The 15,000-nt window shown below is 44.1% G+C and overlaps 2 protein-coding genes and 1 long non-coding RNA gene across 6 annotated transcripts in view; 1 reads left to right on the top strand and 2 right to left on the bottom strand.

Annotated features, from left to right (window-relative positions):
* Positions 1-10,271, bottom strand: part of trim37 (tripartite motif containing 37) — a 17,892-nt gene extending 7,621 nt beyond the window's left edge. Inside the window, exons 1-18 of one of the 2 annotated variants that reach the window (XM_034312449.2) lie at positions 10,116-10,271; positions 9,833-10,006; positions 9,092-9,176; positions 8,829-8,930; positions 7,378-7,418; positions 6,858-6,974; positions 5,302-5,389; positions 4,819-4,941; positions 4,435-4,558; positions 4,263-4,330; positions 3,980-4,104; positions 3,466-3,516; positions 3,283-3,364; positions 3,077-3,153; positions 2,664-2,843; positions 2,438-2,552; positions 2,087-2,314; positions 840-976 (exon numbers count right to left, since the gene is read on the bottom strand). In XM_034312449.2, coding sequence (XP_034168340.1) covers positions 840-976; positions 2,087-2,314; positions 2,438-2,552; positions 2,664-2,843; positions 3,077-3,153; positions 3,283-3,364; positions 3,466-3,516; positions 3,980-4,104; positions 4,263-4,330; positions 4,435-4,558; positions 4,819-4,941; positions 5,302-5,389; positions 6,858-6,974; positions 7,378-7,418; positions 8,829-8,930; positions 9,092-9,112 — 1,679 coding nt within the window. In that variant the 5' untranslated portion in view covers positions 9,113-9,176; positions 9,833-10,006; positions 10,116-10,271. The remainder of the gene's footprint in view (positions 1-839; positions 977-2,086; positions 2,315-2,437; positions 2,553-2,663; positions 2,844-3,076; positions 3,154-3,282; positions 3,365-3,465; positions 3,517-3,979; positions 4,105-4,262; positions 4,331-4,434; positions 4,559-4,818; positions 4,942-5,301; positions 5,390-6,857; positions 6,975-7,377; positions 7,419-8,828; positions 8,931-9,091; positions 9,177-9,832; positions 10,007-10,115) is intronic. The other variant, XM_034312450.2, reaches the window with a different exon arrangement.
* The window catches only part of LOC128320863 (uncharacterized), a 131,429-nt gene that overhangs the window by 93,937 nt on the left and 22,492 nt on the right, over positions 1-15,000 (top strand). The window lies entirely within an intron of this gene.
* The window catches only part of rabgef1 (RAB guanine nucleotide exchange factor (GEF) 1), a 12,413-nt gene continuing 10,768 nt past the window's right edge, over positions 13,356-15,000 (bottom strand). For all 3 annotated transcript variants that reach the window (XM_053241208.1, XM_053241210.1, XM_053241209.1), the window contains one exon: positions 13,356-14,767. In XM_053241208.1, the coding sequence (XP_053097183.1) occupies positions 14,399-14,767 (369 nt within the window). In that variant the 3' untranslated portion in view covers positions 13,356-14,398. The remainder of the gene's footprint in view (positions 14,768-15,000) is intronic.

Below are 15,000 nucleotides of genomic sequence, written 5' to 3'. Positions count from 1 at the left end.
CTAGCTCCCCCACTAGCTCCCCCACTAGCTCACTCACTCACTAGCTCCCCCACTAGCTCCCCCACTAGCTCACTCACTAGCTCACTCACTAGCTCACTCACTCACTAGCTCCCCCACTAGCTCCCCCACTAGCTCGCTCACTAGCTCACTCGCTCACTCACTAGCTCACTCACTAGCTCCCCCACTAGCTCACTCACTAGCTCACTCGCTCACTCACTAGCTCACTAGCTCACTCATTCACTCACTCACTAGCTCCCCCACTAGCTCACTCACTAGCTCCCCCACTAGCTCCCCCACTAGCTCACTCGCTCACTCACTCGCTCACTCACTAGCTCACTCACTAGCTCCCCCACTAGCTCCCCCACTAGCTCACTCGCTCACTAGCTCACTCACTAGCTCACTCACTAGCTCCCCCACTAGCTCACTCGCTCACTAGCTCGCTCACTCACTCACTCACTAGCTCACTCACTAGCTCACTCACTAGCTCACTCACTAGCTCACTAGCTCACTCACTAGCTCACTCGCTCACGAAAGATTCAGCTCTCGCTAAGGTCATCTCTCGCTCGCTGTGACCAGCTTTCGTGTGTTTGGATTATATTTCGCTTACTGTACCTCATTAGTAAGCAATACCAGGTTCCTGGAGTCAGGAAGATTTCATTTCATGTTTATACAGAATTTACGTTTTGTAATTGTAGAGGATTCACAGGGCTGCCGAATGTTGAGCTTTAGGCGTCACCCACAGAACGGCGTCCTTATCCACGCTGCTACAGGTAAAAGACGAAACGTAAAAGAACGCTGACACGGCGAGACACGGCGAGAGCGACGAACACGTCACTCACATGTTCTCCTCGTCGATGTCGTTCTCCTCCGTGTTGCTGGTGGCCGTGGAGCTGCCGGACGTGCTGCTGCCGTCCAGAGGGTTCACGTCCTCGTCTCCGGTCAGACAGTCCACCTCCAGGTCACCGTCAGACAGCTCCTAACATCACACACACCCATGAGATGGGGAAAGGGGTGCCAATACTTTAATTTACAGGAACACAGAGTGCTTCTCTGTGGCCTACTCACAAATACAGCTCTACACTATGCAGAAGGGCACTAGGTAGGGTGCAGAATGGCTTATATCGTGCCCTACTTAGGGCACATTTGAGATTCAGCTCAACTATATTATTTGACTTTAAGTTAAGAATGTAAAACAACGATAAGAAAAAACATCAGTAAATAAATATTAATATAAATACTGACAAAAGACGTGGATAAATAAATAGAAATAAATCTGAAACATTAAACTGAAATCTAAAACTATGACGCTGAAATAAAAAAAATAAATAAATAAAAAAATTAAAAAAGGGCTTTTAATAGAAACACAAAAAGAAAAAGAAGAAGTTTGGCCCTCCACCATCCTTCTGTTCACCTTTTTTTTGGCATTTTTGCTACATCCTTTTTTTTTTTATCTTTCTGTTTGCTCTCTAAAGTTAACGCTGTTATTTTCCTCCTCATCTTTCAGACGGCTTTTTAGCTGAGGATGTTGAGGAGAGGACGAGATGCTCTCTTGCTGAGAGAGCTGCAGCTCCTCTCCTCTCCTCCCGACAGAGATTAATTCCCGGTGTCATGCGTGTCATTAGGTTTCATTTATCACCCGATCTGCAGTTGCTATTTTTGTGCACGGGACACGGTTATTGTCTCGTCTTGAACAGACTTCACGTGACGTGTTCGGGTGGAACGTCTGCGAGCCGGGTTTGCTGGCGCGACTGTCTTCGCTCCGAGCCGCGGATTTGTCTGCTTTATGTTCGGCATGTTACAGAACCGAGAATTGACGAAAGTCACAGACGAACGCAAATAATTAGGAATAATTTCTAACCAATTCTACGCAGGCCAATTTCAGCGCCTCAGTAGAAGCCATGTGATTTAATACACATCTGTTAGGGAATAAATGTCAACAAATCATGAAGTATTGTGCGTCTTAACCAGCCCTTAAACATCAGTGACTTCCTTCTTCCTATTAATGATTTCCATATATGGAGTCAAAGACACGCCCACATTCCCAGCTCAGATTAACCTCCATCTCTGCCACCGAATCTCTCCTTACGTTAGAGTCTTCGTGCCGTGTCTTTTCCTCTTCCTCCTCCTCTTCCTCCTCTTTCGCCTGGTCTCCGTTCACCAGCGACCCGTCCTCCGCCGCAGCGCTCTTCCCGGGGCGGGAGTCTCGGCCCGGCGGGGCGGCGGCGCTGGTGGTGGACGTGGGCTGGCACATCCGGTGATCCGGCGGGGACGAGCTCCGAGATTTCTGCCGCCGGAAAAGCTCAATGGCCAGCCTCTGATCCAAACACACACATTTAACAACAGACAAATACACGGTGTGTGTAGTGTATAAGGTGTGTGTGTGTGTGTGTGTGTGTGTGTGTGTGTGTGTGTGTGTGTGTGTGTTTCCTGCACTCACCTCCTTCAGGTTGTTGATCTGTTGGATGTAGCTGGACTGCGCCGCCTCCAGCTGGCTGATGTACCAGTACTGATCCCGGCACTTCTGGAAGAAGGTGGGCGATCGCACCTGATACCTGCAGGGCGTCAGAACACACACACACACACACACACACACACACAGTCTCTTACTTTCACGCAGGGCTGTGCATCATCACACACAGAACGATGAAGGCTTTAACACGCACCTCAGGATGAGCGTGTCGGTCTGCATGTTGAGGTAACCCTCGCTAGCGAGCAGGTCCAGTCTGAAGAAGCGGTTGTAGCCCCAGCACTCGCCCACCTCGAAGTCGGACGCGAACTCTCGGATGATGTTCTTGGTCGGGTCGTTGGAAGCCTGGTGCACCATCTCCACCCGGTACTCGTACCTGCACACGGGTAAGCTCAGGTTCAACCTGCGAGCGCTAAATTACGCTGAGCTGAGTTTACAGCCGTACGGCCGTGCTGCGGCTCACGGTTATCATCAAGAGGAAAAGCTCAGTTTAAAATTTGGCGCTTGTTAAAAACTTTTCTCTCCGAGTTCTCCAAAGTCCACAAGTTTTCAGTTATAGCCCCTAAACATCCTGTACAGAAAGCAGGAATAAAAATTATAATTCTTTACTTGGAGGTCTCGGGCAGGCCGGCCGACAGCTCCAGGAAAACGGAGAGGTAATTTCCCCGAACGACGCCGTTCCCATCCTGAAACACACACACACACACACACACACACACACACACACACACACACACACTGTTATTAAACCCTGAGCGGATCGCCGAGGTGCAGTGCGACAGTGGAGATGTGGAGGAGTGTAGAAAAGCCCTTACAGGGTAAACCTTCAGCCTCCAGCACAGTCCCGACACCTGGAGAGGGGGGCTGTACACGGGGTCTGCTCTCTGTCTCAGTGTACTGAACACACACACACACACACACACACACACACAAACACTCAGATCGAGTACACACACTTTCCTTTACTGCAAAAACATTAAATCCAGGAGTTTAAGTACCTGAAGTTTGCCAGAACAAAAGTGCTTGAGTCGTAAGCAGGAACCAGCTCACTGAGGAGAGACAGATGATGATGAAGGTTCAAGATTCACCGCTTTACCATTAAAACATTACGGTTTACAAACTTTAGAATCGGAAAACAAAAACCTATTTTAGAAATATATGTGTTCCATGTAGCTTATTAAATGACTTGCGTCCAACTTCAACACTTTTGTTTATTAGAAAGAAAAAGAAAAAAAGAAAAAAGGTTGGAACACCTCAGATTTATTTGATTTATCACTTACTTATTACTTACTTGAATAAGTATTCGAATGATTAATTAAAATAAAATTAAATTAAAAGGGTGTCATAGAAGATGGCGGCGTTAAAACCTGACAAACAAAATGGCTGCCGAATGTTCAAACACTTCAAATCTGCTTCTCTGTAATCATCTTCCATTACATGAGGGTCAAATAACGAAATAAATGAGTAAGTGTAAAAAATAACTTGTTGTGTGTGTGTGTGTGTGTGTGTTACCTGGTGAAGTCAGGTGGTACAGGTGTGGTGACGAAGGACTGCATGGGCTTCCTGTGGACCTGCTGGAACATAAGCAGGATCTCGGGGCTCTTCAGGATCAGCTCACTCTTACTGCACGAGCGCAGCTGGAACATAATATTCATAAACTACGCTTTACATTTAAGCTTTCTTAACTGGCATTAATTACTGTGTGAGCAAAAAAATATTAAATAAAACACGTTAAATAAACTAATGAGAGTTAATAAAACCTTCATGTAAAGTGTTCAGTTGTGACTCCACCCACCTGATGCTCCACTTCCTGCAGCAGAGACTCGAGCAGCTCCGTCTCCTGTGTGAGGGACGTCTTCTGGCCTGTCACACACACACACACACACACACACACACACACACAGAGATCAGCTCTTCTCGCCATCTGAATGTCCATCTGAAGTGTGTGTGTGTGTGTCTGCAATTACCCATGAGTGTGATGAGTTTGTTCTTGAGCTGATTGTCCAGCCGAGCAATCATCATCTCCACGGCGTTCCTGATCTCGCGCACTCGTTCGTCCTTCGCGCCTCGCACCGCCTCCACGTTCTTCTCCTGATCAACACACACACACTCTCAACTCCATCACACACTAACACACAGGTGAACCGTTTCAAATCAGTCACACACAGAAAACACAGAACTTTCCTTCTGCCCGAGCTGTGAATATAGCGTGAACTCTGGTGCCCCCTAGTGGAGAGTTCACGATCATGTTCATTTACTTTCCAACACAATTTAAAATATTATCAGCTACTGGAAATTTTTGTTGAATTATTGTACACAACTTGCTCCAATCTCTCCACTGGTCACCCTACCACTTCCTGGACGAGGCTGATGAGCTCCATGAGCCGGCGTCGGAGTTTGGCCACCTCCTCGTTGACCTTGTTGACGTGCTGCTCGTAAATCTCAGCCAGCGGCTTAAACGTGTGTCCACCATGCTGGAAAAAATAAAGCGATAAAGTGTCCAAAAGAGAGAGAGAGAGAGAGAGAGAGAGAGAGAGAGAGAGAGAACTAATAAGCATTATTCAGATGTATATTTGCGTGAGAAATAATTGTTAAGAACTGACACTATACTGACTCGTGTGTATTCTGTGTCTCACAATTTTCTTTTATGAATAAAAGGTATTTACAATAAAGCTCTTTGTAGTTGTATGATTTTAGACAGGTTTTAACTAATTAAATAAGCGCTGAATAAACCATGATGCAGCTTCCAATCTAAAGAGACAACACGCACGGACGAAAGCACAGATTCTCTGATTATTATTTATAAATAAATAAATAAATAAATAAGTGTGTACCATGCCTCCCCACAGTGCACACTGATGACAGATGCATTTCTTACAGGTCCAGCAGAACACACTCAGCTTCTCATGGTGGTTTTCACATCTGTGTCATTAAAATAAATAAATAAATAAATAAATAAATAAATAACACTCGCTGTCACACGTTAACGTAAATGTAGCTTAGGAATAAAAACCAACTCTCACTGGATGTATTTCTGACGTGTGCATAAAATCTGAGTTTACCGTAAATCGTAAACAAGAGGATAGCGCGATCCGCCCTCTTCCGCATACATGAGCACACGGACGGCCACGATTGGCTAGTGACGCTGTGATTGACAGGGGAGATAGAGTATGCCCCGCCCACTCAGGCACCACAGCCAGTGATGCGCTCTCTCTCTCTCTCCGATTCCTGGTCACGGACGGCCGAGGCATCGTCGGGATTCGACTCTCCGGAGGATACGCCGAACCCGGGAGCCTTAATCGCGTTCTAATCATCTGTCCCATTAAGGTTATTTGTAAAGTGGGTTTTTTTTGGCCGAAAATGTGTGCATCCCTAATAAATACAGTAACTCGTGTTAACTATGTACACATGTCTAAGAAAATTAAATCAAGAACAAAGATTAATAAGGTGAGATGGAGGAGGGGGCGGAGCTTCCAGGGGGTGAGTTACGCCGTGTTCACGCCATGTCGGAATTACCGTAATTACTAGATGACAACCCGGACGTTCTACTCGGAGCTGTTCACGTCCTCGGACTCGGAATTATGTGTTTCTGGACGCCAAAGCGAAGCCATGTGAGATGATCTGAGCAATCGACAAAAGCACAGTACGATAAGTAACAGTCTGTGTTAGCTACGTTTAACCTTATTGTATGTTTTTCGTTTATTTTCAGATTAAAGATCTTGCATTATTAAGACATTAATAACAGTCAATTATATGAAGTATTACACAGAAATACTACGAGATTAACTACTTAACTACGTTTTACCGCTGAAGCCGCCGCCATTTTGAGTGTTTCCGCCCGACGCTGCAGCGGTCACGTGGTACAAGTCGGAGCTCTCAGAGAATTCCTAGTTTATAAGTTGTAATTACGAGGACGTGAACGCTTTTTACAAATCGGAATCTTGTAATTCCGGTACTTACGACATGGCGTGAATGCAGCTTTAATATGTGAGTGTCAAAAACACTCATACGACTGTCAATCATTCCGGATTCATTTGTCGATTAGCTTTTATGATGTTTTTATTGGTAGGGGAAAAAAATAGAAAATGCGTGAAGGTCTGAATGATGTCACGAACACACACATTAACTGTCTCACTGTCTTACGTGACGTTTTTATTGAGCTGTTTTTATTGATGTGTTGTCTGTCGTACATTCCAGCGTTGTCGTAACAGTAGCACGTACGGAAAACCTGCGTGCTGCGGATTGAGGAGACGGATGAGGAGACGGATGTTACATGACGCTTACGCGAAACACCCGGGGTGCGAGTCCGTAACGGCGTATCAGAAAAGCACGGTACTGATTTTAGCCGCGAGGTTACGTGGCTGCGTGAGTGCGGTGTGCTGCTGCTCACTTGTCTTTGTCGTTCTCTTCGTGTTTGGAGAGATTACAGAGCTGCAGTGTGTCCAGCTGCTGCGTGACCTCCTCGGCCCAGCGACAGTTCACCAGCTCCCGCAGCTGTAACGGAGCCCTCCACACACACACACACACACACACACACACACACACACGAATAAATACAGACAGTATATATACCCTAAACACACTGAGCTGTGCGTTACCGTAGAGAAACGATGCTATGACATCACATCTAAACCCAAAACCAACCTTAACATCAGTGACTCAAATTCAATCTGATGGTTAATTAATTTTAAATAAAAATGTCCATTTCGTTCTATCACCTATAATGATCAATAACGCAACCACGAGTGTGCTGAGATTCCTAACAAACACCCTTTCACGATACACAACCCTGAAGTGTTAATTAAGTGTGTGTTAAAACATAATCATTGCAATTTTTCTGATCGATAATTTTATTTTGGTTCACAAAAATTGAGTAACGATCACGTACACGTTTTCGCGCAGAAACTTACCGGCAGTGTGGACACTGTGCCCTCTGCTCCGTCAGCCAGCGCTGCCCCACACACACACACACACACACACACACACACACACACAGAATCACTATTAAGGCCTCTTTCTATTAATGCAGTGTTCAGAGATACTGACTGTATGTAAGAACTGACTCAAGGCTTTATCTGTAATGTATAAATATTCTCCACTTGTTTTTTTTTTTTTTTTAAGCAAAATGATTGGGCCTGTAAATCATTAACTGTGACAGGAACATTAGGGAGCGTCAGGAGCTCGCTGTGGTTCTGTTAATCTCCGGATGGGTTGAGTCAGGTTTATTACGGGGGAAAAAAAAAAAAAAGGGATGAAAAGCTGGCATGAGATTCTCGCAGAATCGGCGTAAAGATTAAAGCTGAAATCTTCACTTTCACCACGTAGTGACTGACTGCTTTCGGTCAAGTAACCGTCGTTAACCGTCTGATCGACTGTGTACGGAGTAGCGCTTGTGAACAGGGACTTTAAGCGACGGTGGTCAGTGCCTTCCTGCTTCCTGTCACCATGTAATACTTCACCAAAAACACGGATTTGAAGTTTTCATAAAAAAATGAAAGGCTTAGAATTATATTATATTAGAATCTAAATTATATTCACGCAAGATAATGACACTAAGCCTTCAATGAATTCAGAGCAATCTGGTCAAATACGCTTATAATTCAATCCAAAAAAAATAAAAATACACTATACCACCAAAAGTATGTGGTTCTTCTCCAAACTGTTTCCACAAACTCTGAAGCACACAGTTGTATAGAACGTCTCTGTGTGCTGTAGCTTTACAGTTTCCCTTCACTGGAACTAAGAGACTCAAACCTGTTCCAGCATGACAATGCCCCTGTGCACAAAGCGAGCTCCATGAAGACATGGTGTGTGAAGGTTGGAGTGGAAGAACTCGAGTGTCCTGCACAGAGCCCTGACCTCAACCCCACTGAACACCTTTGGGATGAACTGGAACACCGACTGAACCCCAGACCTCCTCGACATCCCAACATCAGCGCCTGACCTCACTAATGCTCCTGTAGCTGAATGAACACAAATTCCCACAGCCACGCTCCAACATCTAGTGGAAAGCTTCCCAGAAGAGTGGAGCTCATTATAACAGCAAACACACGGGGAATAAATCTGGAATGAGACGTTCAACAAGCACATATGGGTGTGATGGTCAGGGGTGCACATACTTTTGGACTCATAAGGGTGTCAGACCCCAGGACCGGACCGGACCGGAATGACAGGGTGAAATTCTCAGTAACAATAAACAAACAGATAAACAGGGACGTTCTCAGTGTCTGGAGCAATGCAGAGTTGAGCAGTTTTACTCTGTTGCATTGATCTTGTGCTCAACAGAGGCTTGATCATTAGCCAGAGTAGCTCAAAGTGTGTGTGTGTGTGTGTGTGTGTGTGTGTGTGTGTGTGTGTTCACCCGTATACAGCTGAAGCAGCAGAGTTTGGAGCAGTGGGGGCAGAGACGAGCATCTCGCAGCTTCTCCATACAAATGAAGCAGCGAAACACCTCCGCTATACTCTACAGCAAAGAGAACAAAAAAAGCATTCCACACACACACACACACACACACACACACACATACACATTTCAGAAACACACTTACACCATACACCGTCCATGACACACACTTGCAATCCCACTGACGTCTGAATGAATATTGAAACCTGCACATGGCGTACCTCGACGCTCTGCTCGTCCATGTCTGCCAGCTTTACCTCCTGCAAGCTGAAGCGATTACAGCGACTGTCTTTTAAAATCCAGGAGCTGATTTCAGAAAAGAACAAGAACAGAAGCATGCAGTTTGTTTTTAAAATCAAACTTAAAAAAGAAAAAAAAACAGCTTACACAGAAATCTAGACTATTATCATACTGTAATGTTCAAAACCTCACAATATGCCTGTAATAAAAATAATAAACACTAATGTGGTCAGAATGAAGGCCAGATTTGTTAGCAGCTGTTTGGGTAATGAGTCTAGATTTCCTGATCTTATCTCTTGTTTTTATTCTTTATGTTATTTCATTAATTTGTTTTTTCCTTAATTAATTATACAGGTGTTTTTTTTTTTCAGTTTTTATCCTGCTAGAATGAATGAAATGATGCATATATTTATAGTATTCCTATTACAACAAACCTGACTGCTATCCGAAATGGCTTCAAACATGCAATATCATACAAATTCTTTAAAAAAATTAAATAAAATATAAATATACACAGATATTTATGAGGATTAAATATTGCAGGTTTCAGCTAGCAGCCTCCAGCTCGGACATGACACTCTCTATCCGTTTAGATAGCTCTCTAGAATGATTTATCCGCTTTAACAATTGAACACAGAGTCGAATTAAAATATAATATAATTACAGAAACCGTTTAAAATCCCGATTAATAAATATTACGGCTTAATTATCCAGATTGTTACCTGGCGTTATTTTTCTTTCCCCCCTCGTTTTCCGACAAATCCTCCAGCACAGGGATTCTGTCCAATCAGCGCTCAGCTCGTGAGTGACAGTAAAACCATCAGCCAATCGTAACAAGAAGAGCGGAATAGTGTGAGCCAATCCTATACAAGGGGGCGGGATCTTCCAAAAGCCTACTGAGGAAAAATAATGCTAGCGGTTAGCAAGCTAATATTATAGTTGCTAGTAACGTTAGCTAGCCTGCTAGCTTCACAAAGCTAACATCAGCCACCTGTTACACTTTACCTCACAATGTAGCTCGCGTCGAATGTCTACATGAAATTAGACTAACTGAAAGAAAAAAAACAAAAGACAAACTTCGCTTTCCACTCTGTAGCTAATACATGTTATGCTACGCTATGCTATGCTATGCTAAGCGTCCAAAAAAAAACATAGCGTCCAAATGCGGCTCGCGCTGTCAATGTATGTCGCCATGGGAAACCGATTCAACCAATCGCAGCGCTCGCTTAGAATTCACATCCCCCAATCAGAAGCGCGTTTGTGCCTCAGAGGCGGGGTTTTATGAAACTGGCTCATGCGCGCGCACACGCTCATCTCTTATAATCCTGCCTCTGGATCTGCATTGCGTTACAGAAACCACTCTAAATACCAATAAATATACTTCTGTTCCTTATTTTAGTCTATAAAGATCACCAACAAGTGGAACATGACCTAACCAGCCTGCAACAGCAGGCCAAAATGTAGAATTTATATTTCTATTTCTATATAAATCACTGTTTCTTGGTGCTGAATGATTTACATGATGCTGCACATTAATTAAAGACATTATGTTATTAGGAAACCTTTCATGAAGGCCAAATGAGGGTGTTAGAGCAGGAAAAAAATGCAAATGTGCAGTGCACAAAGAGCAGGATGGGTGTAGTACAATCTCTCATCCCTGTTTAACCCCATTAAGTGTGTATTAAAGAGACGATGAGTCAGTATTAATTTAGATGAAGCTGATGAGCGTGTAATAAATACACACATAAATTCACTGCACAGTCCAGAAACCCAGGGCTCGCAGGCTGTTTCTGCGCTGCCTCTCTCTTCAGTGCAACGAGAGAAAACTGGGGTGCCATTAATTTCTCTAAAATCTGTTCTTGTCTCAGAAGAAGGTGTGACCCACATTCTAAAGTGAGAACGCCTGGAGACCTGATGCAGCACACAGCTGGGACGGCGCTCGGAATCGCAGGAATGTGAGGAACCGTCAGCTGAACCGTTTTAGCCGATCCCAAATGATTTTATAGCAATAAAAGATCTGCAGTCAGGTTACAGCCGCTGAGCCTGAAGAGATGCCTCCTGAAACGAGGTTAAGTATGTTAATACACCTTTTAAAAAAGAAAAAAAGATTTCGTCTACAACCTTAAATGGTTTTCTGGTTCGTCCATAAGAGCGTTTCCCTTTCAGACGGACACCACAGTATCCAAATAAGCAGCTTAGGAGTGTAAGAAGTACTCCACAGGGCAGGACATGAAGCTAAAAGGGGCTGAAACTTCAACACTCAATGATGGAAGAGTACATTTATCCAAGCCAATCTTACACAGCATCATTTTCAGAGATAAAATAGTGCAGGTTGTGGGTTCAGACTTCTGACTGCTTGCACTTTCATTCAGATTTTAGAAAGAAAAAAATCTCAGACTGCTGAAAAGGTTAGGCCTTTATCTTGTTTTTTTTTTTATTTACAGGAAGTTACAGAAAAGCGAAACAACATCCCAGTCAGTTATCTGTACTTTATAAATAAAACCAGTATAAATTATAATCATGATTAGAGTTAGTGTGTTTGTGCGGCTGTGTGAAATGAAATGTAAAAATGATGCGAAGAAAAATGAGACAGAGCTGAAAGTGACGGACAACAGGACGATAATAAAGCTCTAAAACAGCTGACGTTAAGTGTTTTACACGAATCTCACTCGCTGCCTTTCCTCCTCATGAAGTCTAAATGCTGGAGTCGGTGTTTATCCAGTGTTTACATCCACGTTATAAACACATCATCATAAACACTTCATAAACACTTCTGACATCATCACTCACAATAAGTGGAGAGTTTGCCACCTTTTAGTGATCAATTCTCTTTTTTTTTTTTTAAGATAAACTTGAGATTTTGTGAATAATTGTGAATAATTGTGAATAATTGATAATTTGTAAATTATGCAAATTAGCTAGTGATAAATCCAAAAATCTGTCTCCAGGTTTAATCACTACGCACCACACCTGAGCTTTAATCATGGTTTATGTCGTACACCAGACACCTGTACTTCTGAGAATAATAATAATATTTCCTATCCTAAAGCACGTACGGTTAACTATTGCAGTATAACTTACAAATGATTTTCACACCACTGTACAGTATCTTAATATTAAGATGAAAAAATTAAGACAATTTAAATGAACATTTTTACAATGTACCTTAAGCAGGTTAGACCTGAAGTTATACGTCTTAGGGATATTTACTTACTTAATTTCAAGCAAAAGCCCTTTAAAAGTAGTCAACATTAATGCAGTGTGTGTGTGTGTGTGTGTGTGTGTGTGTGTGTGTGTGTGTGTGTGTGTGTATAAAGTCACCTGTAGAGTAGTTTAAATGTAGTTTGATACTAAAGCAGATATGTATTTCACTTCACCTCCACGGTTCAATCATCTGACCATCTTAAGAGCCGAATGATGAATAATTAATCAGATGAGCTTTAGATGAGGATGAGAAGTGAACGTGTCAGATATAACTGTTTATAAGAGTTTAATAATACGCAGTAATGCGTTAATTACGCACTATGTAGTGGTGTACGGTGGTTATAGTACAGCACCCGGGTATTAACAGCGCTCCAGGTCTCACTGCGTCTCTCTCGCGTGATGGTGAGCGAAACCACGTTCAGGTTTTATTTCTCCGGTTACGTTCTTTCTCGTGGAGTCGAGTGTGATCCTGGTGAAAGAAAGATCAGCTCGAACACACACTCTTCCCCTCACGAGCGGACGCCTGGAGCACAAGTCCAAGTCATCGAGAGTCAGTTTGGGAGGGAAATCTCCATGATTAGTGACGGACTGGAACTGAAATGATCGCAGGAATGAAATCACAGGAAAGTGACCTGTGGGTAAAAGGGATGGGTCGTGTTTCAATAAACATGAGGCCCTCGTTAGGCAGCACCATTTGCCCTAAAAGTGAAATGTACGCTCATAAACTCACGTGTCCTTCTAAACTAAAAGCTCAGGTTAAAAAAAAAAAAAAACTCTGTAAAGCTTTTAAATGCACCTTGAGTCTCCTGAGTGAAGTGGTCACGATTTCAGGATTAATAAGAGAGAGTCACAAACGCAGAAAGATCATCATCATCATCATCATCACCATCATCATCATCATCATCACTCTTAATTGATTACAGCTCTGGGTTGTTCAGTAATTAATGTCCTGCCTTTGCTCATCAAACAGCAGACTTTCTGTACACTGTGGTTTGGTTGGTGCCACACTGCCCCCTAGTGCTCGCTCTGTGTGTGTGTGTGTGTGTGTGTGTGTGTGTGTGTGTGTGTGTGTGTGTGTGTGTGTGTGTGTGTGGACATGGTCACAGATTCTTACACACACAGAAGTACAGATCAGAACTTGGTCAGCATCATACATCCTAAAAAAACAGAAATTGGGGGCTGTAGAGTGAAAGAGAGGAAACTTCAATAAACAGCGAGTCCTTCTGTTCGGGACTCGAGTCGTAGCATCGTTTCTGTTAAAACACAAAACTCAGTGAAGATTCTGGTTTAAAACTCAGCAGCGAATCACGATTTCCGAAAAACCCGCAACTGTAAGCGAAGATTCTCCGTTATTACTTCAGTTTAAATACGCAGTAGTGATATTCCCATAGCGACTGGACTCACACTGACTCACACTGCCTCACACTGACTCACACTGACTCACACTGACTCACACTGACTCACACTGACTCACACTGACTCACTCTGACTCACACCAAGTCACACAGACTCACTCTGACTCACACTGACTCACACTGACTCACTCTGACTCACACCAAGTCACACAGACTCACTCTGACTCACACTGACTCACACAGACTCACTTTGTCTCACACTAACTCACACACTCTGACTCACTCTGACTCACACAGACTCACTCTGACTCACTCTGCCTCACACCAAGTCACACTGAGTCACACTGAGTCTGACTCACACAGACACACTCTGACTCTACTGAGTCACTCTGACTCACACTGACTCACTTTGTCTCACACTAACTCACACACTCTGACTCACGCTAACAGTGACTCACTCTGACACACTTTGTCTCTCAATGATTCATTCTGACTCACTCTGACTCACACTGACTCATTTTGTCTTGCACTAACTCACTCAGACTCACGCTGACTCACTCACACTGACTCACTCTGACTCACTCTGACTCACTCTGACTCACTCTGACTCACACTGACTCACACTGACTCACACTGACTAACAATGACTCACCCTGATGAAACTGAAAGAATCAGACTCACTCTGACTCACACAGACTCACTCTGACTCTTTCAATCTCCTCAGGGTTTCTATCCGGCGAACACTTGAGGCTGCAGGGGCGGAGGCAGCCTGTCGTTCTCGTCATTCTCGGAGTCGATGGCGTGCGCCGCGTGCCTCTTGATCTCCAGTGGGTATTTGTCGAGGATGTCCTGCACCTCGCGGGCCACGCCCTCCTGCCAGCGCTGGAGCTCGGCCTGCAGATCCCGCGCCTCCTCCAGAACCTGCCGCTGACGCTCCTGCAGAGCCGAGAGCAGCTCGAGTGGCCACGGGGACAACGACTCGGATCTCCTGCGCGGGGAAACGTCACCGCCGCCGCCGCACATGTGACGCTCAAAATCCTCCACGCTCAGGTTGAGGGAGTGAGCGTCCAGCTTCTCGATAAACGCCACCGCACAGCACTGTGGGAAGGGGCGGAGTTCCACAAACAGCAATTACAACTGTGGTGTTCATTTATTCCATGTTATGCAAATGAGTCATGATGTCATCAGGGAAACGCCACAGACCAATCAAATGGATCTATGCCAAGTGATTTAGGAGCGGCTTTAGGAAGTGACGTGTGTGTGTGTGTGTGTTCAGCTTGTTTTATATAACTAAAAGTATTGGCACCTCTTTCATTTCTGACTATAAAATT

This window comes from Pangasianodon hypophthalmus, chromosome 17 (genome assembly GCF_027358585.1).
Source record: "Pangasianodon hypophthalmus isolate fPanHyp1 chromosome 17, fPanHyp1.pri, whole genome shotgun sequence".
In the NCBI taxonomy this organism is placed as follows: Eukaryota; Metazoa; Chordata; class Actinopteri; order Siluriformes; family Pangasiidae; genus Pangasianodon; species Pangasianodon hypophthalmus.
This window is presented reverse-complemented; position numbering and strand designations above follow the sequence as displayed.